Source organism: Leptopilina heterotoma, unplaced genomic scaffold (assembly GCF_015476425.1).
Source record: "Leptopilina heterotoma isolate Lh14 unplaced genomic scaffold, ASM1547642v1 Lhet_60, whole genome shotgun sequence".
NCBI lineage: Eukaryota > Metazoa > Arthropoda > Insecta > Hymenoptera > Figitidae > Leptopilina > Leptopilina heterotoma.
The window spans coordinates 3,715,182-3,742,985 of record NW_025111138.1 but is presented as its reverse complement, the minus strand read 5'-3'; the positions used below and the strand labels follow the sequence as shown (position 1 = coordinate 3,742,985).

The window sequence follows — 27,804 nt, the reverse complement described above, 5'->3', positions numbered from 1 at the left end:
TTAAATTCTGTCAAATATTACATTTATTTCAATGAAATCATCAATAAAGAAATTTTAATTACAATTTTCCAAAAACTTAATTTTTTTTAGAATGTCTACATTAATTTATTCAAAACTTCAATCATTTTTTTAAACAAATATTTAAAAACTTATTGTTATTTATTTTAATTGAATTTTAAATAATTTTAATGTAAAGCCTTTTGAAATTTAATAAAATCAATTTTAATTAAAATTCATCGATAATTGAATTATTTAAATAAAAAAAAAATACAACATTTTTTGGAAAATTAATTATTTTCGAAATTTTTAGTCACAATTTTTCAAAAAATATAATAATAATTAAAAATAATTTTTGAAAGTGAGGAAATAAAATTCTTTGAGATATAAAATTTATTTATTTATTTTAATAACATTTGAGAAAAACTATTTATTCAATTTTTTAAAAATGTTTTCGCAAATTTAATTTTCAAAAAATTTTAATTACGACTTTTTAAAAACCTTATTCTCTCAGAATTTCTAAATAAAATGTTTTAAATTTCATTAATTTTTGGTTAATAAATATTTAAATACTTATTGTTATTTATTTGTCCATCTGGAATTAAAATTTCAAAATACTTTCAATGCAAAACCCTTAAAAATTAATCACAAGAATTGAATTATTTTCAAGACAATTTTAATAAAATTTTGTTATAAAAATTTAATTATTTTCAAAAATTTAAATAGAAATTTTAAATAGAATTCAATTATTTTTTGAATTTTTATTAAAATTTTGTTATAAAAATTCAATTATTTTCAAAAATTTAAATAGAAATTTTAAATAGAATTCAATTATTTTTCTTGAAATAATTCAATTATTTTTTGAATTTTTAATAAAATTCGAAAAATTTCAATTATTTATCAATATTTTTTAATTCAATTTTTCAAATTGAATAGAATTCAATTATTTCCAATAGAATATTAATAAAATTTTTTTAAACAATTGAATGATTTTTAAAATTTTATTGAAATTCTTCGCAAAAATTCAATTATTATTTTCTAAAATTTTAACTGAAATTCCTTTTCAAATTAATTCTTATCAAAAAATTGTACGAGAATTCAATTATTTAAATACAAATATATGAAAAGAAAATAATTGATTATGTTTTTCAAAAATTGTAACTTTCACTCTGGATTTTTAAAAATTTTTAGATAAGAAAGACAGAATATCTCTATTATTATACATAATAAATAAATAATTATTTTTTAATAAATTAATTTTTTCTTAAATAAAATTTTTATTTTACTAAGAACGATTTTTGAATAAAGAGAAAAGTGTAAATTAATTTATTTTTAACTATAAGAAAATGTAAAAAAATATAAATAAATTTGAAAACATTTTCTGAATACAATAAATAATTATCTTTAATCTCTGTGTCGCTATCAAATTTAGACTTTCTCTTGTATATATTTGGTAGAAATTGTAAAGAGCAGTGAACGTTACCCATTCAGTTAATGTATAAAAAAACGAAAGTGAAAAGAAATGAAAAAATACGATTAAAAGAATGAAATAACTGAATGTTTTTACGTGCGGGTGCGTGAAAAAAAGAGAAGCGCACATAAAAAAAATGTACCTACAATGTCACGCACATATTCGAAAATCGTAAACTGCCGACGTTTATCTTCTATTTTTCTTTTCAATTGACAATAGATTGAGTTCTTTTTTTTATCTCCCTAGATTTAAAAAAAAAAAATTAGGGAACTCAAATAAACAATCGATCAATATAAAATTTAAACAATAATTTTAGTTCACTATATTTTTCTTGTTATTAAATTTACATTTTATTATTTAAAAGAAAAAACAAACAAATTTTCGAGGGGATTACGCTGAAGGAACTGTGAATAGCATTTTGTCGAATACGAAAAAAAAAACTAACACAAAACTTGTTGTTGTTGATGTTGTTGTCGAAAATGTGTCAAATTAAAATATAAGGATTTCAACTATCTTATATAACTGTGTATTATTTTGTATAAAAAACATATTATATTATGAATCCATTAAAAGAAAGTTCCTCTTTTTTCTGAAAACATTTTCAATTGTTCAATGTAACAATTTCCCTATTTTTCTTTTCTCGTCAATTTCAATATTTTTTTTAAGGTAATTAATTAATTTTTTGTCAACACTTGAAATAATTGTCATAAATTGAAAATAATTCGTAGATTTCCATAGTAAGAAATTTATCACTTTGTCAAAATAGTCTTTTTAGCTGGAAATTTTTGTTACAAAAAAATAAATTGATTATCACATTCTAATTTCATTTGAAAAAAAAAATTTTAAAATCAAAGCTTTCAGGTGAGAAAGCAAAATTATGTTTTTTAATTTAAAAAAAGAATTGTTTCCAAGCGCTTTAGACTTCTGATGTTAAAAAAAAATTCCATATCAACACTTTTTTCTTTTTACTATTTAAAGTATCGAAATAAGCAATGTCGCGTTATTATTGAAATTTTCTTACTCGCGGGAAAATTTCATTTTTTTTTGTATAAAGCATCTGCGGTCTCGTGGACAATGATCGCATATATAACACTTTTCATTTTAAATGTCATTTGAATTAAATAATTGCGATTCATTCGCAGTGTTTGCAATTGAGAATAAATTCTATTACTCCCTAGGAGGAAACGACATCCACCGGTAATGCTTTTTTCTTTGTCATTTAATAAATTATAGGACAATTCTAATTTTAAATAAAAGTTAACATTATTTTAAATCTTGAGCGGCCTTCTTTGCTTTAACAAGTTCTACCAATTCCTGCAAATAAAAAATTAATGAGTTTTCAATTAAATGAATTAAAGAATTTGATAAATTTTCAAGTAATTAAACTAATTAAAATAATCACAAGCCTCAGATAATATTTTTTTACTATTCTCAAGAAATCCGCCTTTTTCGACTTATTTTCAAAAAATGTCTTTTTTCACTTTTTTGGTATAAAATAAAAATTATTTCGATTTGCTTATTGTGTGAAAAATAATTGTAGTAAAATTTTTTCAAAAATTATTCTGAAATATTTTTTTTTAAAACAATTAAATTTTTGACTGATGCAATTTAAAAATTTTTAAATAATTGAAATTTTGTAAAATTTTATTGAAAATAATTGTCTTTTTCTCTATTTCATTAAAAATTTTAAAAATCAAATTTTGAAGAATTTTCATCACAAAATTTTGAAAATAATTGAATTGTCAAAATTTTTAATGAATAATCTTCAAAAAAAAATTATAAAAGTAGAAATTAATAAAAATTAGCTTCAGAAAATTATATTAAAATATTTTTAAAAAAAGTAATTCAAGGAACTATTTTTTAAAATTCAATTATTTTCAATATTTTTAATTACATATTTCCAAAAATTTAAATAGCTTCAAAAAATACATCAAAGTTTTTTTTTTAGAATTATTATTAAAATTTTGGAGAAAACAATCATCTTCAAAATTTTTAATTAAAATTCTTCAAAAAATTAACTAGTTTCTTATATTATCCAAAAATACGTTTAAAAAATTCCAAACTTTCTGGAATTTTTATTATTTCATTACTTTTAAAAAATACAATTGCAATTCTTTTAAATTTTAATTATTTTCTAGAATTTCTAATGAAAATCATTTAAAAGTTTAATAATTTGTATCAACTAAAATTTTCAACACTTTTTCAATAAAAACCTTCTAAAATTTAATTATTTCTAAAAATTGCTATTTTCACTTCTCCAAAATTTAATAATTATTTTCTAGAATTTTTAACAATAAAATTCGTCTCTAAATCAATTATTTTTTTATAATTTTGTAAAAATTCTTTACAAATTTAATTATTCAAGAAAAATAATGTTCACTTAAAATTTGTCTAAAATCCAATATTGTTTTCAATTCAATTTTACGAAATTTCGATTATTTGAAAATTTTTCAAGTGAATATTTGAAAATTAAATAAATTTCAAACAGAAACATTAATTGAAATTTTTCAAAAACTGAATTGTTCAGAATTTTTCAATTTTATTGCTTCTAAAAATTGTTATTATAACTTTTTTCAACTTTCAATTATTTTCTATAATTTTTAATTATAATTTTTCTATAATTCTGTAAATCAATTACTTTGAATAATTTTGAGCCAGTTGTTTAGAGAATTCAATTTTTAAATTCAAAAATTCAATTTTTTATGGACTAAAGACTTGCAAAAATTAAAAAAAAATTTAGAAGAAAAGATTTGACTATAATTATTTTTCACCTTTTAAAAATGAAAATAAGTAGCATTTTATACCAAAAATATGGTATTTTGTTGTAATTTGAGAAAGAAAAAACGAAATACTCGCAGTTTATTGAAATAAATCGAAAAAAGTCGTCATTTTGAAAATAGTCGGAAAAAATCTAAAAACTCGTCAGAGTTTGACGAGTTTTTTTAGTATATTTTGTTTTTTATTTGCCTTCGGAAATGACTTTCCAAAGCAATTATTGAAATAAATTTTCAAACAATTAATTTTTTTGAAAACTAATATTTACCTTGCATCTTTTCATACACTCTTTCTTTGTTCTTGAAGGTATACAACTGGCAATTTGATCCCATCTATCGGGCACAGTGGTAGGAAAAGTTTTCAGTGCTTGCTCGAGTAGTTTTTGTTCAGCAATGGTCCACGGTTGCATTTCCTTTTTGGACTCCTTATCATCGTTCGTCGTGATACCATTTGAAATTGGATCCAATCTCTCGGTTACTGCTGGCATTTTTTCCTCGATATTATCTTTGACTTTTTTATCGGCAATAAAATTGTCGAATGCCTTTTTATTTGCCTGCTCTTTGAGGCTCGATTTACTAAAGTCAGTCGACTGTAAATCCTTGGCTTTTGCCAGAACTTCCTTGGCATCACGTTTCACATTATTGGCATTATTACTATGTTGATTAATAAAATTTGCCACAACTTCCCAACGTTGATTTGTACCGGCGGGAAATAAATTCACGGCTTTTATTAAAAGTTGTAAATCACTTTCGGACCATGGTGCACATGTTGTCTTGACCTGTTTTTCAAGTGTATTCTTGGAATCAGGCACTGTACCAATTCTTCTTTCGGCTGCAATTTTTTGCTCAGTTTCGGCAATTATTGTTAAAAATGCACTCTTACCGTTGGCTTGCAATTTTTTCATTGTTTCTTCTAATTGAACTAATTTGAAGAGTTCGCACATTTTTTCGACACTCTCCATATGTCGAATACTTTCCTCGGTGTTTTCGGCGAAATAATTTTTCGATTTGCATAAATCTCTTAGGGCTTTTCGTTCTTTACGTAAGGCTTTCTTTTGGGCTTCTCGCTCCTGTTTGAGGGCATCTTGTCTTGCTTTTTCTTCTAAATCGCGTTTTTCTTTCTCTTGTTTTTCCTTCTCGGCCATTTCTCGCGCAATACGTTCCTCCTCCATTTGTTTGGCTTTTATGGCTTCTTGCTTCGCTCGTTTTACTGCATTCTTTCGATCCTTGTCTTGTTGTTGGAACATTTTTATCCGCGGATCTAAATTGTACGCCATGTCAACCATTGAGCGTATTCTGGTCATTTCCTCCTTCTTTCGTTTTGCTCTCGCTGCTTTGTTCTTCTTTTCGATCCATTTACGCATATCGCGACTGAAATCAAAAGCGAAATATGAAAAATTGTAAAAATAAATTTCTAATAATATAGTTGTTGTTACTACTCACTCCTGTCCGGATTCTTTATCCTCTTCGTCGAGATATGAATATTCTCTCCATGATTCAAAATCGTACCAGAAAGAATAAAATTTTTCCACTGCCTCCCTTGATGTGCAGGGATTTCCAAGACGGGGTACAATTTTTTTCACCGACCATCTTGAATTTATTTTAAAAGCTTTGCCCATAATTTGGTAAAAATTGTCCTTTGCCTCCTTTTCGTCCGGCAGATCATCATTAAAATATGGATCGATACTGTCGTAACTTCTTCTTTTGGTAGTGTTTCCTAATGTTTCCCAAGCACGAGTTATACACGTGAAATAATCGTCGTCCGCACGAACATCTTCTCCCATTGCCTTACGCTTGTCAGGATGGTGTTTCAGAATTTTGTGTTTGTCTGCAATTTTACAAAAAGAAAAAATGTCAACTCGAAAATCAAAATTTGTGGAAATAGAAATTTTACACAAATAGTAAACGCAGGCCTCGGATCAACTTTAAGACACAAAAAAAGTCGAAAAAGTCGTTTATTTATTTCAATTGAATTTTTGAAAAATATAAAATAATCCAAGGCCTGTAAACGAACAAAAAAAAAGGAAGAAAACAAATATTAAATAGAAAATTACAAGCTCGTTTAATAATATCCTCAGTCGCCCTATGCCTAAGACTCGAAATTCCCAGCACTGCATAATGATCCTGATCTTTCCATTCCTTTGGATTCAGCGAACGAAGATAATCGAGATCGTCCTCAAATTGAAAATCAGTAATATCCTCTTCATCGGAAGATTCGACATTTGAATTACGAGGTGCGTTACGATCCAAAATTGACTTTAACCAAGTTTCTTGCGATACATACAAAACTACAGCGCCTGCCGTTGTTGACTCAGTCTTACGTGGAGCTAAAAATATAATATAAATATTACACTAATTCTTCAAACTATACATACTGCTTTAATTGAATGCCAAATGAATGTCAGACATTAGCAAAAAAGAACCCCTAATCAATCGACTTAGAGACAACATAATAAATAAATAAAAAGAAATCTTAACACTACAATAGAGAACTATTTTACATACATATGAATTAAACATTTTTATTTAGAGAACTTCATGCAACATTTGCCCTCAAAAAAATACCATTTAATTTGCTCCAAGAAAAAAGTAACCTTCAAAAAAAATTTCAAAATTCAAGGAAAACATAACAGAAATAAAGAATACTTTAAAATCAATAAAATAGTTGTATTTATGAACATTTTTTTTTTGGAAATTGTCAAATAAGGCTTAATTAGTTCATTAATTGGTAAAAATGTTATGTTAACCTCCAATGGCCGGTAGAGAAAATTAAATAAAATTAATATCTTACTAAATGCTGCATTAGAAATAATATGCTCGTCGGAAACTGTGGTCTTTGCCATTTTTCCACACCGAAACAATAATTTTATAAAATATATGAATTTTATTCAAATAAAACGAAAATTATGAAAGGTAAATCAGCACGCTGTGAACATTTTCCGCGAAACGATGCGAATTACAAGGAGAAAAGTGAAGTTAGTAACAGGATGATAGCCAACTTAAAAGAATTAATTTTTATCGTCTGTCGATAACTAGTAGAGAAAATTCTTTATTTCATAATTAATAAAGAAGATTAATTGAAAAGATTGAAAATAACAAGTAGTAGCTAAATTAAAGTTTAGAATTTATTTTTATTTTATTATTTTCTTTATAATTTAGTTAACTAATGGCTGAAAAGTAATATTTCGTTTATATTTTAGTAAGAAAAAGTTTGTCCACCAATCAGTGTTTGTCATGTTGCCGCCAGTAATATCTTCAACCAATAGGAATCTACTTAGGTTACTACTGTTGTAGACAAGTTTATTCCTGTCGAAAAAGTCATCTGTAATGGCGGCGGAGTTCGTTAGCTACTGATTTTTCTTCAAAAATAAGGTATATTTACTTTAATATTTACAAAATTGGTACATTTTACTTGTTGCTCAGGTCAAGGGGCACCACATATTATAAAGATGCTGTAAATAAACAACAAATAACGGGGAATATGTAGAATAATTATTGTGCGCGCGTGGGCCATTGTTCAATACCTTGTTGTCTTGTAAATGGCAATAAATCGTAATAAATTTATAAAGTGTCGGTTTTTTACTTGATTCTCGATTATATTAAAGTATTAGTTCATGATTTTGGTATTTTTGTGGAAAAATTGTTTGGAGAAAAAAGTATATTTTTTGTTAACAATTTTTCAAGATGGCGGCATGTCTAATATTTAGACAACGTGTGCTCCCGGTGTAGAAAGTTACAGACAATTTTTGATAAATTTTCATCGTTTAGTGGATTTTTGTGAAATCGGAAGGGAAATTATTAAGTTTAAATTAATCTATCTCGTTTTTTTGGTGAAAGTAGGTGAATATCCTGACATAAAAGATAGGAAGGTAAAGTTTTGGCAAAACAGTGCAAAAATTTTTTCCGCAACCAAGAAAGGAATTATTTATGGCGTTTATTCCAGGTAAACTTTTACCAAGTCTACATTTTCGGTGCTTTTTATAGGTAATTCTCACATTTTGAGAAAATTATCTAGTCTTTTCGATTCAAACATTAAAAATTTTACATAAATATAGCGTAATATGTAATTAAATATATATATGTATATAATTATAGTTTTTTATTCTTAGAATTTTTTGTCTTTATTGTTGCATATTTTATTTTTTTATTCATCAATGATTAATTTAACAGTAGAAATTGAAGATCGAATTATAATGTAACCTAATTTTCTTTACATTTAGCCTTTTTTGAGTTTAAGTTTCGAATTTTTTACTTTCAAGAATGAACATTTTTTCTAACCTAAAAAAGGGTTTATCGAAATTTAATCAACATTTTATAAGGATTATTTACTATAAAGTACTTTAAATTTAACGTTTATTCTATTTAATCTATTAAATAAATCAAAAACGATCTTCAACTATCCTAATTTTCTCTTTTTAAAAACAAAAATATGAAAACTAATTGCTAAAAATAGAAATAGTAAAATTTTTCTTTGTTGCTAAAATGTAACAATTCTTTTTTTAAACCTTTCGATAAAAAAATTTGGTACATTCATTTCTTAACAAAGGAAATTAAAAGTTGAATTATACCTAATTAATTACAATTTTATTAATATAATTAATTAATTTAGTTTCAATTTTAATTTTTAAGTTTTTTTTAAATTTAATGTTAATTTAATTTTTAATTTAATTTAGATTAATTAATTAATTCAAAAAATATTTCATATCCTTATTAGACTAATTTATAATTTTCAATTATTTAAAATTAGTAATTAGTAATAATATAAGAATAATACTAACAATTATGATTTTTAATTATTTAGAATTTCATTTTTATTGCTTATCTTATTGTTTAAAGTATTGTAAAGTTATTTTTCATTTATTAAAGAAAGTAATTGTTATTTTATGGTTTTTATATTTTTATTTCCATTTTAACTTTAATTAACTTAGATTTTTTTTTAGGAATGAAGATTTTGCCGAACATGAGTCACGATTTTGCATAGCTCATCAATTTCCAGCATCCGAATCCAGTTGCGAATTAGTAGGATTTCTGATTAGAAACGAAGCAGATTTTGCAGAGATAAAAAAAATCACATCCAAATAAAGGATTGAGACCAAAAATCAATATTTGCCAACATCTCTTTCACGTGAGATCTTTAACCTGGTGAGTTTTGTATTATTTTAATTATTATAATATATAATTTATTATATACGTATATAATAAATAAATATTAAATAAGTAATTGAATTTTGAATTTTTAATTTAATTCAATTTTTAATCTTCATTAATTTAATGAGAGTTAAAATTTTCAATAATTCATTTTAATAATAAATAAGTAATAAATTACTTAATTTTCAATAATTCATTTTAACTCTCATTAAATTAATGAAGATTAAAAATTGAAATTAAATTAAAATTCAAAATTCAATTACTTATTTAAAAAAAAATTTCTTAAACTAAAGATAATAAATAAATAAGAAATGAAATAAGAAGTGTCATAAAAATAATGGCAACGAGAAATCAAAGAAATTTAAAATGAAAATGTATTTTTCTTTAATTATGAACATGATAATAATAATTACAAATTAGAATATCTTGTTTTAATTACAAAAATAATTAACAACAAGTTACATTTTACAATTGACACTAATTGCTTATTAGCTGATCTTTTTTTTCAATTAAACGCAAAACTTACAATTAAAATTACAATAAAATATTATCAAGTGCAAATGCAACTTTTTAAATAATTTCCGTAACAACGTAGATATACATATAACAAATTATTTTTCCAAAATAAAAAAATTTCAAACTGCAATTCATTATTCACGATGAATTACAAAATGTAATAAATTTTAAATATAACAAACATCGATTAAACTATTTTATACTAATATTTTTTAAAAATTACTCTTTTTTCTAATTTCAATTTTTAATGAACGCTTTTTTCAAGGCACTATAAATCTTTACAATTCTTTTTCTATTCAATTTTTATTCGTAGGCTCACTATCAAATTTTCATTTTTTCAATTCAATTATCTCACAATTAAATAAAATGAACACTAAATTACTTTAAGTAAATTGTATAAACACCTCGGGATTAAAATATTTAAGATCACATAGTAAAGACTAATATTTTTTTTATAACTGCCTTTAAAGAAAACTTAAAACATTTTTTGGACGGAGTGAATTTTAAGTCGTTTTTCGCAAAAAAAAAACAATTTTGTTTTTGATAAACGCAGAAAAATTGGGGTGTTGTTTATTTATTGGAAGATGCAAAGTTCTATTAGGAAGCTACGAGTCTTTTGCGCATATTAAATAATTAGTTGGCACTTTAATGGATCTGGGAGTGATTAATAATAATTCTTGTATTTTGAACTTCCAAAAATGTTAAAAACTATTTTCGCAGTTAACCCCTTCGCAGTCTAGTTGAAAATCGCTTGTGGTCCAAAAACGGTCCGAAAAAAAAGTTTACAAAAAAATATGATTTCATCATATATAAGGTTTTTGGGGTCGCTGAATTCGAATTTGAGGTTAGTTTTTGAAAATTCAAAATGGCGGATCCAATATGGCGACCAAATATGGTGGATAATTTTAAAATTAAAGAGTTTTAAGGGAAATTCATTTCTCGGGGGTTTTCGAGGTCGCTGAATCCAAATCTGAAGTCAGATTTAAAAAATTCAAAATGGCGGACCCAAAATGGCGATTTCAAAAAAAAATTTTTTTTCAGATGTTCTTAAAACTCGTTACTCGGGGGTTTTCGGGGTCTCTGATTACAAATATGATGTCATATTTTCAAAATTCAAAATGGCGGATCCAATATGGCGGATGATTTCAAGATTGATGCGAAAAAAATATGAAGTTACCTCAAAAACCCCTGAGTAAACATTTTAGACAAATTTGTCAACATTCAAAAAATTTGATCGACATATTGAATCCACAATTTAGCATTTAGAAAAACGAACATCAAATTCGAATACAGTGACCCCAAAAAACCCCGGGAACCGAATTTCGATCGAAACGCATAAATTTTGAAACTATCCGCCATATTGGATCTAACATTTTGAATTTTGTAAAACGAACATCAAATTCAAATTCAGCGACCCCAAAAACCCCTGAGAAACGAATTTTAATCCAATCGCATCAATCTTGAAATTATCCGCCATATTGGATCCGCCATTTTGAATTTTGAAAATCTGACCTGATATTTGTAATCAGAGACCCCGAAAACCCCCCAAGTAACGAGTTTAAAGCGAATTTGAAATTTTTTTATTTTTTGAAGTCGACATTTTGAGTCCGCCATTTTGAATTTTTTAAATCTGACTTCAGATTCGGATTCAGCGACCCCAAAAACAGTAGTATGTACTTCGCTACTAAAATCAAATCATGTTTAGTATTTTTTTTTTTGAGATGGCCATATATGGCCACAGACGCGAAGGTGGCACGACTTTTCGTGGCCATATATGGGCCATGGACTGTTAAGGGGTTAATGCAAAATGAGGTACGATATTCGAGAGAGAGACTTCAAGTTAGTTTACACACTGGGGACAGGGAGGGGGATTAATTACCTCAACTATTATTTGATTATTATTGAATAATGAATCAAAAAATATTTTTAAATCCACTGAATAATATTTTTGGATTTATTTCTCGAATTTAATTCACTTTCGGATCAAAATTGAGTCTAGATCTTTTTTTCGATAATAGTTGTTGTGACGTGTTTCTTGAATCTTTTCCTTTTTTTAGTTATAGAAGACACTCGAAATTTATTTCCCAGATAAAAATTATTGATGTCCTGGCGACGAAAGACGTCTTTGAGTTTGAAAAGGGTTCTGCAAAAGTCGTGGAGAACATTCAATTACTCGAAGCAGTAGGGCGTCGATGTAGTTCTCTAAATCGTGAAGACGTTTTTCGTTGTTTGCCGCCTCCGACTGTAGTTGAAGTGTCATTTCTATTAAGTCCTGAAGAAAAAAAAATGTTATTTAACGTAATTTAGGACAAATTTTTTTTGAAATTCTTATCACTATAATAATATAAATAAAATAGTATGAATCTCTCAATTTTATCAATTAGGTGCGGTAAAATTTTTCGAACTAATAATTAGAATAGAATAGAATAAAACAGGAACCAATAATTAAGTAATTAAAACAAAAATAAATTTCTTACTTCTCTCGATTTTCCTTCGAATTTGGCAAGTACTTCATGTGGCAATCGACTTTTGTTATTAATATTTTTCGTAGCGTCCTCACCGCCAATGATAATTCTCTCGGACGACGAACGTCCGTCTTCAATATTATGTTCCTTGAATTTATGTTCTTTCTCCTTTTTCTTATCTTTCTTGAAAATTTTCTCCTCCTTTGGACTTCGAGTCATTGATTTCTCATCCTTTGGACTTTTATTTGATTTATCCTCTTTATTATTTTTCGGAAGAGAAATCTCACGAGGAGCCGGATTTGGCGGCTCTGGCGTATCTCTAAATCTCGAAGTTGGCAACGGCGAGGAAACTGGTGACATTTCACGATTCTCATTTCTTGCCTCGTCAACTACAATTCTAGGATTTGATTTATTCTCCCATCTGAAAGGAAAATTGTTATTTTATTTCTGTGAATTACAATAAGTGAAGAGATTTTCTTTTTAAGAATTATTTTTGATAGAATGGAAAATTAGACAAATTTTTACTTCTACATTATTAAATTAATAATAACCAGCATAACTATAAGTTTTTAAATATTTGTATAGCAATAATTATTAAAGTTTTGAATAATTTAATGTAGAAATTCTAATAAAAAATTAATAGCATAATTGAAACTTTGAGTTCTATTGTTAATTACAAAAACTTTCTTTTTGAAATTTAATAAAAATTTATTCCTATTTAAAAAATATTTTTCGAAATATAATAAATTCTTCAAAAATTTGATTATATTTCAAAACAATTTTTAAAAGTAATAAAATTAAATTCTTTCAAATATAAAATGTATTTCTATAGAATAAGACAAAATTTTTATTTATTGCAATTATTTTAAAAATTTTTTTAGAGTTGCTACATTAAATTATTCAATACTTGAATAATTTTTGTTAATCAAATATTCAAAAATTCCTTTATTTTAATTGAAATTCCAAATAATTTCAATGTAAAACTTTTTAAACTTTAATTATTTCTGAAAATTACAACTGCAATTTTTCGAAAAGTCGATTATTTTGTATAATTTTTGAATAAAGTTATTCAAAACTTTAATCATTTTATTTCAAAATAAAAATTTTAATATATTTTACAATTAAAATTTTTAATGATTTTAATTTAAAAATCTTGTAATTCAATTTTAAATCGATTCTTATTAGAAAATTCTACGAGAATTCAATACATTATTAAAATACAAAAATAAGTAATTTATTCAATAATTGAATTCTTTCGAAAATTTTAAGAACATTTTCAGGAATTCAAAAAATAAAATTAAAAATAGTTAAAATTAATTTAATTATTATAATAAAAATAATTGAAATTAAATTAAATTAATTAAACAATTGAAAATCTGAAAATTTTATTATTTATAATAATATGTAAAAATAATAACATTTGCAGACATAGGTACAAATTCAAAATTTAAATTTGTACGAAGAATTTAATTAAAATTATTCTGAAAATAATTGAATTCTATTAAGAAATTTTGTTAAAATTTTCAATAATAATAATTTTATCAAGAAATTTTATTCAAATTTTATTGAAACTAATTAAATTTCTCCGAAGAATTTGATAAGAGTTTTTGAAATTAATTGAATTTTTCCGAAAAAAATTTATAACTTATAAAAATATTGAATTCTTGCGACGAATTTTATTGAAAATTTTTTTTAAATAATTAAATTCTTTTCAGAAGTTTTATTGAAATAGTAGATTTTAGAAATAATTGAATTTCGAAAAATTCTTTAAATTAAATTTACACGAAGAATTTTATTAAAATGTTTTGAAAATCGTTCAAGAAATTTAATTTAAAATTTCAATTTAAAACCTTTAGAAATTTAATTAATTTTAAAAATTAGAACTGCTCTTCGAATTCTTAAAATATTTTCTAAAATTTTAACTGAAATTCTTTTTTAAATGAATTCTTATCAAAAAATTGTACGAGAATTCAATGATTTAAATACAAAAATAATTAATTATTTCTAAAAATTGCAACTGTAACTCTATGTACTTATTGATTTTTTTTAAATTTGAAAAAGAAAATTCTTATACTATTTACGATTTTCAATAATTTGAATTTGTTTTTAATACTTTGGATAAAATTTGATCTGTAAAAGAATTTGGAATCAATAACTTCACGTGAGAGTAGAATATCTCGTTTATTATATAATTAAATAATTAATAGAAATTGTTTTTTTAAAATTTAAAGAATGTGCATCTCTCTGTGGAATTTGAGATCAGCAATAAATTATAAATATTAATATGAAACTGACACGCAACTGAATTTATAATACAGAACGCAGAAACTGTCCTTGTTTTCATGCTTTGTGGATAAAAACAATCGTTTTTGAATTGAAGGTCGAATGTGTTAATTAAGATGACAGGGAGGATTTAATTGCAGATAAATAGATAATTGACCTTTTTTTTCATTAAGGCATTCTTAAATTAATTATAAAATGTGTTTGTGTGTGTGTGTGCAAATTCAGTGAATCAACTTTCTCGAACGTAAAATAGGGAAAGTTTCGTGATATTGCGGTTTTTACCTTTTTAGAGCATTGCCACCTTGCTTTCCATAAAGCTTAAGTCCCCATTCGTCTTCTTCTTGATTTTCTCCTTTAATCAGCGGCGAATTATTGATTGCCGTTCGTGGCGGTTTATTTGGTGCAACATTTGAAATTGGAGTCGACGAATTTATTTCGTTGATGGCTTGAACTTTTTGTGATGTGTTGCTTGAATTTGTCGTATTTAAGGTATTATTAGAATTCCCAGTTGGATTCGCTATTGTCGGGGCATTTAGAGATGACGCCGAACTCTTGTGAGACAGGTCATCGAACTTGAAATGGAAAATTTCGTTTAGAAAAAATGCATATGGAAAATTTTAATTCTTAATATTATATTCTTTTATTTTTTTTCTACTTTTTGTTTTACTTTATGTTCTATCTTCTACTTTTCGTTCTATCTTTTGTTTTTTACGAAAGAATTTGGAGGAAGTAAATAAAAATTGATTCTTACTGTAAATTCGTCCTCGTCTTCACTGATGACGCCTGGATCAGCTTCACCAGGTTCCTGTCTAGTGGGTCGAAAATGATGTTCGTCTCGTTCGTCCAATTCATCGTGATCGAGTTTATTTTTACTTTTGCCTTTAACTTTGTTGCCTATCGATTTTGCGAGTTTTTTCAAACCCTTTCTCTTCTCGAGACTGCCAATGCTTAATAAACTGCCACCGATTGATTGTGCGGCTGTCGACAATTGTCCCAGGGAGCTTTTGTGACGTTCCTTCCTCGTTAGATCTGTTAGACTTCCTGCTTTCACGATGAAGCCAATTTTCACCTCGAGTTCACCTCTTTCCTTAGTGTTCTCTTTACCTGGTTTGCTCCTCAATGTGTACCTGTTAATAATTTAAATATTTTTATATTTTATTATTAGAAATAATAAATTTAATAATTAATTAATTAATATTTTAATAATAATTTCTATCTAAATATTATTTTTATATTTTTACTTCTTTGTGTAGTTTTCTTTAAGAATTTCGAATTATTACAGATTAAAAAATTTAAAGAATTCACTCATTAAGTACATAATATTAAATATTCTTGTTTATTATTATTCAAAAAATTTTAATAAATTTTTCGCAAAAATTCAATCGTTTTCAATGCAATTTTAATAAAATTTCTCGAAAGAGTACAATTATTTTTAAAAAAATATTAATTAAATTGGATTATTTTCAAGAATTTTAATATAAATTCAATTATTCTCAACAATTTTGATAAAATTCTTTTAAGAAAATCATTATTTTCAAAACTTTTAATAAAATTCCTTTAAAAAATTCAATTATTTTCAAAAAATACAAATAAAATTCTTTGAAACGATTCAATTATTTTTATAAAAATATTATTTAAATTCAATTATTGTCAAGCGTTTTAATAGAATAAAATTCTTGAAATGAATTCAATGATTTTCAGTAAATCGACAATTTAATTATTTCTGGAAATAATTAGATTCTTGAATTTGATTCTAATAAACCTTTTTTAAATAATTGAATCCTTGCAAAAAATTTATTATATCCACAAATAATTGAATTTTAGCAAAATTTTCAAAAATAAGTGAATTTTTGAGAAAAATGTTATTAAAATTGTATTTAAAATAATTGAATTCCTGTGGAAAATTTACTATTTACTGATATTATTGAATTCTTTTGAAAAATTTTTAAAAAATGTTTAAAAACAATTTAATTTTCCCTGGAATTCAATTAAAATTCTATTTAAAATAATTGAATTCCAGCTAAAATTTAATTATTTTTAAAAATAATTGAATTCTTGAATTTGATTTTAATAAACCTTTTTTAAATAATTGAATTTTCTCTGAGGACAAGATTTTCAAAAATAATTGAAATTTTCGAAAAAATTATTAAAATTGTATTGAAAATAAGTGAAATCCTGATAAGAATTTTATTATTTATAGAAAAATAATTGAATTTTTTACGAAGATTTTTATTATTTTTAAATTGATTAAAAAATTTTATTACAATTATTGAAAATAATTGAATTCTTTATAAAATTTAATTATTTTCAAATTTTTTTTATCAATAAACAGCAACTAACTTCAAACTGCGAACAGATTACCGGAATACAACGATTATTAATATAGAAGAAGATTTTTATCTAAATAATAAATAATATAAATGCAATAATGGAAAATTTAATTTTTGAACTTTGTTTAGATTTCCTCGAGAAATAGAAAAATTTTCTGCTGAGAGAGAAATGGAAAATTTTAATTACCATCTGTTTTTGGGTCTCTCGTAGACGTCGAATGTGGAAAGGGGTATGCTAATTGCTCCGAGAAATTCGTCGACTCCTAGAAAATTGCGATGAAGTGCTGTTAGGACAATTTCGGCAGTGTTTCCTTGTTGTGGAATTTGTAGTTCGCATTCCTCGTGCCATTCGACATTTTCACTTGCCTTTTCTTTCACTGAAGTTTGATATTTTTCTTTGCCAAGCGATATCGTCACGAAACAATCGTTGGTTTCTGCGATCAAATCATTTAACATTAATATAAATATCATTCCAAGGGACGTGTGTGGGTTTTGAGGCGGTCAATTTCTGAGGTCACTGTCATTATTGAGATTTATCAGAATTTATCCGATTAAGTCACCTTTTGAATATTAAAAGTCATTATTATTTATGACACCCAATGGCATCTGGTACCATTTTATTTTTCGACCACAAAAAAAAAATAGGAAATTTTTATCCTTAAATTAAATTAAAATAATTTATTAAAATTACTTTACGAATTTAATTAATTTAAAGAATTAAATTTTGGTTTAAAAAATCTATTCGGATTTTACTTTAGAAAATTAAATCGAATTTTAGTTTTAAAAAATCAAATCTGATTTTAGTTTAAAAGTTTAAATCGAATTTTTGTTTAAAAAAATAAATCAATTTTGAATTTAAAAAATTAAAACCGAATTTAAATAACGAAAGCTAATTTTGGAAATCTGTCAAATATTAAAATTTTTATGACGTGAATCCGAACAAGAGTCGTAAAAATAGAATTTATGAATCGAAAAAGTATTTTTCTGAAAATTATGTCACTTGGTCTATTTTAAAATCATAGTTCATTATTGTCACATATAAAAGATAATTACTTCGTGCTCTAATGCCACTGACACTGCACTAATTATGTCACATGTTCTTCAAGTGTCTAATTGCAATTTTCTTTTTGTAATCTGATTTTGAGATCTTTTTTAAAAATTGCCCCGTCAATTATTTCACTTTATTCTTTAGTTCAAGATAATAAATTTCTCATAATTAAATTCGTTTGATGCCTTTGATCGAAATTATTATCAAAAAATTGAAAACGTTGACAATTTTTTTAATAGTTTTTAAAGAAATTTGTAAATTGTTTTATTCTCGAACTTGAATTCTTGTTGTTCTAATTATCAATGAAATTATATTTTAAAAATGGGACAAATAAGTAATTAAACGTTAAAAAATATTATCATAATAAGTAATTATTATATGTAAATGAATACTTTTGTTGGGCATAATTAATAATTTATAAATCGTGTGAAGTTTTGAACTTGTACTCACTGTGTTTTCCTTTGGTGAGCAATCCTTTGGCTCTTTGAACTGAAACAAAACAGAATTGCATTAATTTTAATTGCTCAAGGTGGAATAGTAATTTTTTCAGTGTAATTGAAAATATAATTTCAATTTAAAATATAATTTCAAATTACAAATATAAATTCAAATTGAAATATAATTTGAAATTAAAATATAATTTCAAATTAAAATATAATTTTAAATTACAAAATATGATTTCAAAAAATATTATTTAAAATTACAAAATATAATTTCAAAAAATATAATTTTAAATTACAGAATAAATTGAAATAAAAATATAATTTGGTTTATTTATCTGTATATTTTTGAATTGGTATAAAATTCCGAAAATAATAACTACTGAAAACAACGAAATCCGTAAAAATGAACTGATTTACAATAACTTCTTTCCCACGAGTTTAACGAGAGAAACATTCATTGTAAATCAGTTTTTTTCTATTTAGCTATATACATTAGAGATAACTGGGTATTATTTTAAGTTTTTATGCCTTTAAACAGTGTATCAAATTGACAAGGCCTTTTTAAAGTTGGATGCGCACATTATAAGCGGTTAAGTTGTAGTATACTGTACAAAATTATAACTTCATATGTCAGCATTTGTAAAATATAATAGTCTAGCGAATGAGAAAATTACTTCTTTCGCTACATTCTTAAAAAAGTCGAGTGTATAGGGATTATCTATATATCCCCCTGCCATATGCAGAAATACCGTTTTGGCGGAAGTTGGTATTTTTCATGCTTCACGGAATTTGTATATATGTATATATATAGAGAGACGACGGGAACTTTGAGAAAGTTACTTTTTATAATATAGTTCATCAGCTATATAATTATTGTAATGGCATTTTTTTTAATTGCAATGCATTTAAATTGTCATGATTTTCATGAGGATTCACTATATTTTCATTCAAGTGTCATTCAGTTCTTAATGATTCCCTTTACGTATTTTCTAATGATGCATCTACATTTTATATTTATTCTTAATTTAAATTTTCTATTATTTAAATAATTTAATTAGCTAATGTTTAAAAGATATTATTTTAATATCTGAATTTTATATAAGAAAAATAAAATAGAAAAATAAAATAGAAAAATAAAATAGAAAAATCTAAATCAATAATAAAATCTAATAATATCAAACTAGAGTAAATGAAATTCTTCGCAGAAATTAAATTATTTTTCGAAATTTTAATAAAATTTTTACTCGAATTCAATTATTTTGATAAATAATAAAGTTCTTTGCAGAAAATCAATTATTTTCATAAATAATAAAATTCTTCTCAGGTATTTTAATTATTTTCAAAAAATATCTAGAAAGAATTGAATTATTTTCTAAAACTAGTAATAAAATTTAATAATTAAAAGCTTAATCACAATTATTAACAAACAGGATAATTTAAAAAAATGCAATTCAATTCTTTAGAAAATTCTATATTATTTTCAAAATTTTCAATTTGGATTTAAGAAAAAGTCCGCTATTTTCAAAAAAGTCAAAGAAATTCTTCAAAAGAATTCAATTCTTTTCAATGCATTAATTTTAAAATTCAGAACATCTAAAAAGAAAAATTATTTAAAAAGTTTGGAGCAAATAAATTTATATTGTGTAATTATTTTTATGACATATTAGTATTTAATAATTGTTTATAAATAGTAAATAAAATATTTAATTATTTTTATCGTTTTTTCAGATCCCTGAAGGCGGTGACAACGCTGAGCGTCGAAAATAAATTTTTTTCGCGAAATCGAAAAGAATCAAACAAATATATTTCAAAGTTTTTTAGTTAAAAAAATTATCCTAAACTTTTTTTTAACTTCCTAGGTGAAAAAAAGTAAAATTAGTAACATTTTCTGTCTTTAAAAATCCTAAATAATATTTTTCGACGCTGAGCGTCGACGCCAATTTCAGTGACATTTTTTTTTTTTAATAATAAAATAAAAACGTAATTGCAATTATGATTCTAAAGTTTTGGACGTTAAAGTGGATGAAATTTATTTATTTCTCCCTCAAATTAAATTTTTATTACAATAATTTTGTGTCAATAAAAAAAATTTATATCTAAAATTTCTAAAAGCAAAATTCAAGTTATAAATTTTTTACTTACAATCATAGTAATATATGAAAAATATTTGTAATAAAAAAGTATTTCGTTCATTTGAACGTTCAAAACTTGTAGGATTTTTTTGAAATTAAAGAAAAAACTTGTATTTACATTGCACTTGTTTTAAAATATTGAAAAAAGCGCAACTTATAAATTTTTATTAGCTTAACAAATGAAGTACAAGAACTACTTATCCTATAATAAGTAATTCTTGTCGGCTTAAAAATACACTTGACACAGTTTCTATGTTTTGCACTCCAAATAAAAAAAAATAGAGACTAAAATTGCTACAATGACAATTTTTCTAACATAAAGCTGCGTCAATAATTTTTCACTGCAGCTAATATTATAAATAAATAAGTAAATAATAATAAAATTATAAAAGTATAATAATAATTCATAATGATAATAATATTAATGATAAGAATAATAAAAATAATAGTAATAAATTAAGACTACAAGTAAAATAAAACTTGAATTTCAAGAAATAAAATTCTATTCTAATAGTAATAAGTAATAATAATATTAAATATTATTATTGTTATGTTATTGTTATTGTTATTGTTATTATCTGAATAATAATTATAGTAATAACTAAAATGCGGTACAAAAAAATAAACTAACAATTAAATATTTCACGAATATAAATTAGAATTATAACTAAATTGAATAGTAAAATACTGAATCTAAAAAAAATGTTTATGACACAATAGAAAATCATCCATTATTTATTATTATGCAACGCAAATTCTCATTGGTACGGTGTAGTTTAATATTCCTTTCTCTAATATATGAAGTTTATGTATTCTATTCTTTTGAGATTTAAAGGAGTTCTCAAACTATATATATACAACATGATCCGTTAACACTTTACGGTATTCGAAATTTTTTTCATGGCAATTTTTTTTCTTCTTGAATCTGTAGAATATTTCTCTCAATTTTATTCAACTAACTAATAACACACGATTCTATAATAGAAATAGAATTAATTTTAGAGTGACCTTGAAGACTTCCAATAAAATTACAATAAATAGCTGTTAGAATAACAATAGAGATTCCAATTGATGAAAAGTAGAGAAACGGGTAAAATTATAAATTATAATAAATTTAAATTATAAATAAAATAATAAAAAATGGGGAAAAGAAATAAATCATATGTTATGGGTATTTATTTATTGAAATTGAATGAATTAATCTTGCGCTATGCAGTTTCATTGTTGCTTATTCACATGAATTGTTACAAAATTTGCAATTAATATTTCACAATTAATTATTATTATTATTACTGTTTCTTCACATTATCCAGGGGTATTGTTTTTTTTCAATCTCAAATCAGTGTCAAGGTTTATTTTTAATCGGATATGTTACATGGTGTTTGATTTACATTAGGTGTTTAAATTGTTTTCTTTTTCAAAAGTGAATATAGTTTTCTAAAAGATGGAAGTTTTTTCCAATTGAGTGCCATTTTTGTCTCTTTGAATCCAAATTAGTGAAAATCGAGCCAATGATTCTCAATAGTAAAGATATTCACTAATTTTTAGTCGAATATTCTTTCTTCTTTTTGTAATTAAAATTAGAATAAAATAATTACCATTTTCTTACTGCAGTTTTAGTAAAAAATTCATTAAATTATTTTTTTGAATTTTGACCAAAATTAGTCAAAGAATTTTACAATTTTAGTAAGTAGATTTTTTTTTACTGAAGTTTTAGTGGAAAATGATTAAAAATTAGTAAAAATTCTTACTAAGTGGCTCAATTTTCAAGAATTTAGATTTAGAGGACCCAAAACGTAATTTTTATTATTTGAAGAATTCGTAAAGATTTTGTAATATATTTAAAGTGACTTTTGTCATTTTTCAAAAATATATTGTGTAACTTTGAGGCTTGTTTTTCATTGCATAATTTTAAAAAGGCGTTGATGTTCTCTGTTTAATGTCAGTAATGAAAGCGCAATTTAAATAATGATTAGACTAGATTGGCACGGCCTTTATCGACAGTAAATTGATAAAACTGCATTCAAATTTCGCTGTTTGTAATTAATCATCATATTACCTTACCAGAAGGCTGTTTGATAAGTTTGCTTCTGGATATATTGTTTCACATGTGTTCATTTTTTTATATTTCTCTTTCTCCATCACCATGAGTAAAGATAGAAATTTTTTTAAAAGTTACTAGTTTTGGTCGTTTAAATGAACGAAATTTTTACTTAAAAAATTAAATTAAAATTTTTCATAAATTTTATTATAATAATTTTTATTCACCTATTGAAAAATTAATTTATAAAGTTTTAAAATGTTTAATTGTTTTTTATTTTTATTTCATCGGGTAATTTTTGAAAATATTTCCGTTTCTTTTGAACGTTCAGAATTTTTTCAACAATCGAATAATATTATTAATAGCAAATTATTTTTAATGGTAAATTTAATAACAAAATTAATAATAAATATAAAATAACTGAAAATTAAAAAAAAATGATTGTACAGTTGATACATTTTTTCGTTAATTGAGTGAAAGTAGATCAGTATCAAAATTTATGAGCAAGGCAAGTGTTTACAAACAATTACCCACATTTTGTTTTTCTTTTAAAAAATTTTTTGTGCAGAATTAAATTGCTTCAATTACATTGATGACAATTAAATTACTTTACCAATTATATTAAGGTGAATTAAATTAATTTCATTAATTATATTATAAATTAATCACTGCAATTTTATAGTAATTTCATTAATTAATAATAATTAATTAACAATAAAGATTTATTGTTAATTAATTATTATTTAGAATTCATATTATACTGAAAATCATTTGCTTATAAAATTATTTAACTAAATAAATAAAATAAATTGAATTATTTAATTATTTGAAAATTGAAAATTTTAATTAATAGTAATTAATTTGAAAAATTTTAATTATTTCAAATTAATTAATTTTAGCACATAATTAACAAATGAGTTAATTAATTCTAATTATTTAATTTGAAGTAATTTTTTAATTTTAGACTTAAAAAAAGGAAATGCCTACTTTTTTGGCTACACTTACTTTGCTCTAATTCTAATGCACTTATTTTGTGCCACAAACACTGATGCGTAAAGACTACATTTTATTTTTGGAGTTCTGCTTTTGCTTTGAAAGAAAACAGCTTTCTCGGCCAGCGCGTGCATATATTGCTAACAATTTACAAGCTTTACAAAAGTGCTTATTTTATTTTGCCACATTTCACGATTGTTGAGAATTTTTTCACTTTTGGATATTTTTTTTCTAATATTAAACGAACTAAATTTGATTTTAAAATGTACGAAAAAGTGTTTATTCTTTTTTTATGTTATGATAAAATTGAACGAAGCACTTCGATTTCACTTATTTTTTTTCATTAAAGTTGAAAACCTGCTGTTGCATTTGTGTCATTTGCATTTATAATTTCTAATGGATTAGAATTCAATTAAAATGTCCAATGGAACTTTCTAGAAAATTGTTGGTATTTTTTATTGAAAAATTGCATTTAAAATATACTTTTTATATTATATCTTGATTTTTTTCTGCATAATATTGTAGTTTTTTAATTAGAAGAACATTTTCTTTTGTTTTTTAAATTTTATTTGTGATGAAAGGCAATTAATTATCTGAATTAATTTTTGAAATTGGAGGATAAAAATTTATTATTTATTTCACACTGAGAAATTGTATTTATATGCAAAGCTATAGATTTTTTAAATTTTTTTATAATTTCTTTATATTTTTTTAAATTATTTTTTTCTTTTTTATTATATTTAATTATTTTTATTATTAAATTTATTAATATTAAAATCATTATAATTGAACGATAAGATTATTTTAAAGCACTGAAAGCAAGTGATTGTACTTTTTCAGATTTAATTTAAAATTTTAATTTTATCTGATTTTATATCTTAATCTTTCATAGAACACCCAATATAAGTACATATAAGCTAATTGATATATTTAAAAAATTTTCTTTTACATTTTTTTACCTTATCATATCAGTCGTTAGTCATAAAGAACTTTGCAAGATTTGTCATACTCTTTATTATAAGTTGGGTAACCGAGAAACTTGTATTGAAAATGAAGGAAAAATTGTTTTTCAGCATTTATCTTATTTATGCAGATTAATTAGAATTTATTTTCAATGCGGAACGAAGATTTTCTTTCCCCTTTTTTTTACATTTATAAATAATATTAAAACAAAAAATATTTATTCAAAAAGTTCAGAACTTTCAGAAAATCTGAAAATTAGTGAAAATATTTACGAATTTAAATTAGTAGAGGAACGGTAATTTTCACTCGAGATTACCAATAATATCTTTTTATTTTTTCGTAGAGTTCTTTGAGATTTTTTCTAATTATCGATTTAATTACCTCTTGTTTTTTTTTGTTTTTGTTTTTGTCGATTGATTTTCTCTATTATTGTTCATGTAAGTCTTTGTATTATGTAAGAACATTTGGGGTTGTATTTAAAACCTTACGAATTGCCACAATTCTTTATGTAACGCTTTTTGCATTCCAAGTTCTTTTAAAAGTTCCCTTTAGTTGAAATTATTGCAATTTTTAATTACAAATGTAAATTTTTAATTGTACATTTCAATTTTTAATTGCAATAATTTTACTTTTGTGGAATTGGAAAAAATTTCAATCTCATGAAAATTCATAACTATAATGCGTTCAGAGTAAAAAGAAAACATTGTAATTTTTTAAGTGTTCACTGCAAATACTTCAAGTTTAAATGTTAAATTCTTTTCGTTTAAATTACCGCATTTTTAATTAAGGGGATAATTAGGAATTCTTTTTTTGAACCACTAGTTTTGATTTATGGTATCGTAAATATATTTCCGATGAACGAAATATTTTTTCACAATAAAAATGATTTCAAAGTTTATTGACTGCAATAGAAATAAAAAATTTAAATTAAACACTTTGAAACGTGTTCTAAAAATTACAAAAATTCAAATGAACGAAATTTAATTGTTTCCTTTTCGAAATAAATTTTAATTAATTAATTAATTAATTAATTTTGAGTTATGTCCCGAAAGTTTCGAAAGTTCAAATGAACGACATATTTTTACTTCTTTTAATTTGTACTTTGTTATTGAAAAAATTATTTTTTATGTTAAAAATTAATACTTGACTAAATGTTTAATTTTAAATATTACTCCTTTTTTACTTGTATAGTAGTTTTAAAAAATATTTAAACAAAAAGAATTCGTTCATTTGAATGTTGAAAACTTTAGGAAAGTTTTGTCTTCCTCTCACAAAATATTAATTCTAGTTTCTAAATGTAAAATTTTAGTTTTTAATTTCTATTGCAATTAGTAATTTATGAAAATATTTTTAAAGGAAAATATTTTGTTTATCTGAACGTTTAAAACTTGTGAATTATCTTTGAAACTTTATGAAACATTTTTTCATGCGTGACGGAATTTTTATTTTATTTATATTTATTTATAAATATAAATTATAAATTAATATTTATTTTATTAAATTAAAGTATTATATTTTGAATAATATCATAAGTAAAATATTATATTTTTTAAAATTAAATTTGAATTTGGAAAAAATAAATCTCGTTTAAATTTGAATGTTCAGAACTTTAGGGGAATACAAATTTGGAATCCTTTTTGAAAAAAGAAATGTAAAGACTACATATTTTTTGATACGAATTGTTTAAAAAAAATAAAAGAAAATTATTCTTACGTTTAAAAACAAGCAAAAATATTGGTTTCTATCATTTAGAATTTGAATTGTAATGAATGAATGAGGATGTAATTCAAATTGCTGGTAATAAAGTTTGTGAACGATACAATTTAGATTTTAATTGGTACAAACCATTGTCAGTAAAGAAACTGTACCGAGAAAGTTACTTGTAATTTTTTATTATTATTATTTTTTCTGTTTGTTTGTTGCTATTACTTTATTGTTATTTTTTTTCTCTTATTTCCAATATATATTTTTTTAAATTTCTGATAGTGAAAATATATGTTTGATATCTGCCTTTGTATTAGTGTGTATTTCATTGTTGCAACTGATTCCTTCATTGTATCATTTACAGGCACACTACAATATCATTTACTGCATTCCATAACGTCACTGCATGTTTACGCGAATGAACCACCTGATGGTGTAGTAATGTCAACATTTAATTAATGCTCCATCGCTCTTTAAAGACCCACATGTTCCTTTTTTTCGAACGTTCTCTCTTTAAATCTAATCTTCTCTTTAAATTAAAAAAAATTGACATTTTTTTTCTTCTAAATTTGTCAAAAGTTTAGTATTCGTTTTCACTTGTACGTGTATTGGCTTACGGTAAAGGCAGAGTGTACGATCTGACCTATTATCTTACCTGGCTCTGTTGTTTTTTTGTCATTCTTTTCTCACTGAATTTTTGAAAAATCTGTTTAATGTTTGTCAATTATTTATTTGCTTACCTGTAACTTGAACGTGAGTTGGACTCCACATTTCGACAAAGAAATGCTAAAATCCACTATTTAGAATCTCAAAATCATTGAGTCACACACACACACACGTATTTTACGGAGAAAATGTGTAATAACTGTATATAAAATTCTTAGGTAAACACTGGTAGTAATGTCTTTGTGTGAATTCGTAACATAATGCACTTGATGAATGAAATATTTGGCAATTAATGAAAATAGTAGGAATTTTGATAAATTTTCTTTTTTTCTTTTTTTGGGGGGAATATAAATGTGAATATTTCTTTGATACACAAAACACTTGAATTGATGTGGAGAGTATAGCTGCCACTAGCTGTCAGAACGTTCGGAAACACCGCTACTCCGTATCACGACAGCATAACATTAAATTTACCTTGTGCGCATTTTACGTGCGCAGGAAATATTGAGGTGTTCAGGAATGTAGTGAAAATAATTATAACCCCGTTTTATTATGATATTTTTTAATTTTATAATTATTAAATTAAATTAATAAATTTTTCATTCTTTTAATATTCTATATTTTTTTCTCGAAAGATCTGGAAATTTTTTTTAGAAATTTGTTAATAGTAGTTAAACAGGTAGCTTCATTTTTTGACTGGATATAAAATATTAAAACAATTAAAACTATTTAATTTCAATATTAATTCGTTATTTAAAAAAAAAAATATTAAATGTTAGACAAAATTATTTATTTTACAATTTAAAATTAATTTTGAAAAGTAATTTAAA

The 27,804-nt window shown here is 23.9% G+C and overlaps 1 protein-coding gene across 1 annotated transcript; it reads right to left on the bottom strand.

Moving 5' to 3' along the window:
* Positions 1–1,761: 1,761 nt before the first annotated feature.
* LOC122509530 (dnaJ homolog subfamily C member 2-like) lies at positions 1,762–27,417 on the bottom strand. The gene is made up of 11 exons (XM_043623677.1): positions 27,049–27,417; positions 18,483–18,521; positions 17,172–17,418; positions 15,406–15,781; positions 14,937–15,226; positions 12,384–12,792; positions 12,004–12,178; positions 6,297–6,569; positions 5,686–6,070; positions 4,512–5,613; positions 1,762–2,782 (listed from the first exon to the last, which is right to left on the bottom strand). Exons 1-11 carry the CDS (start codon positions 27,077–27,079, stop codon positions 2,732–2,734), a joined length of 3,378 nt encoding a protein of 1,125 aa, XP_043479612.1. The 5' UTR covers positions 27,080–27,417; the 3' UTR covers positions 1,762–2,731.
* Between the last annotated feature and the right edge of the window lie 387 nt (positions 27,418–27,804).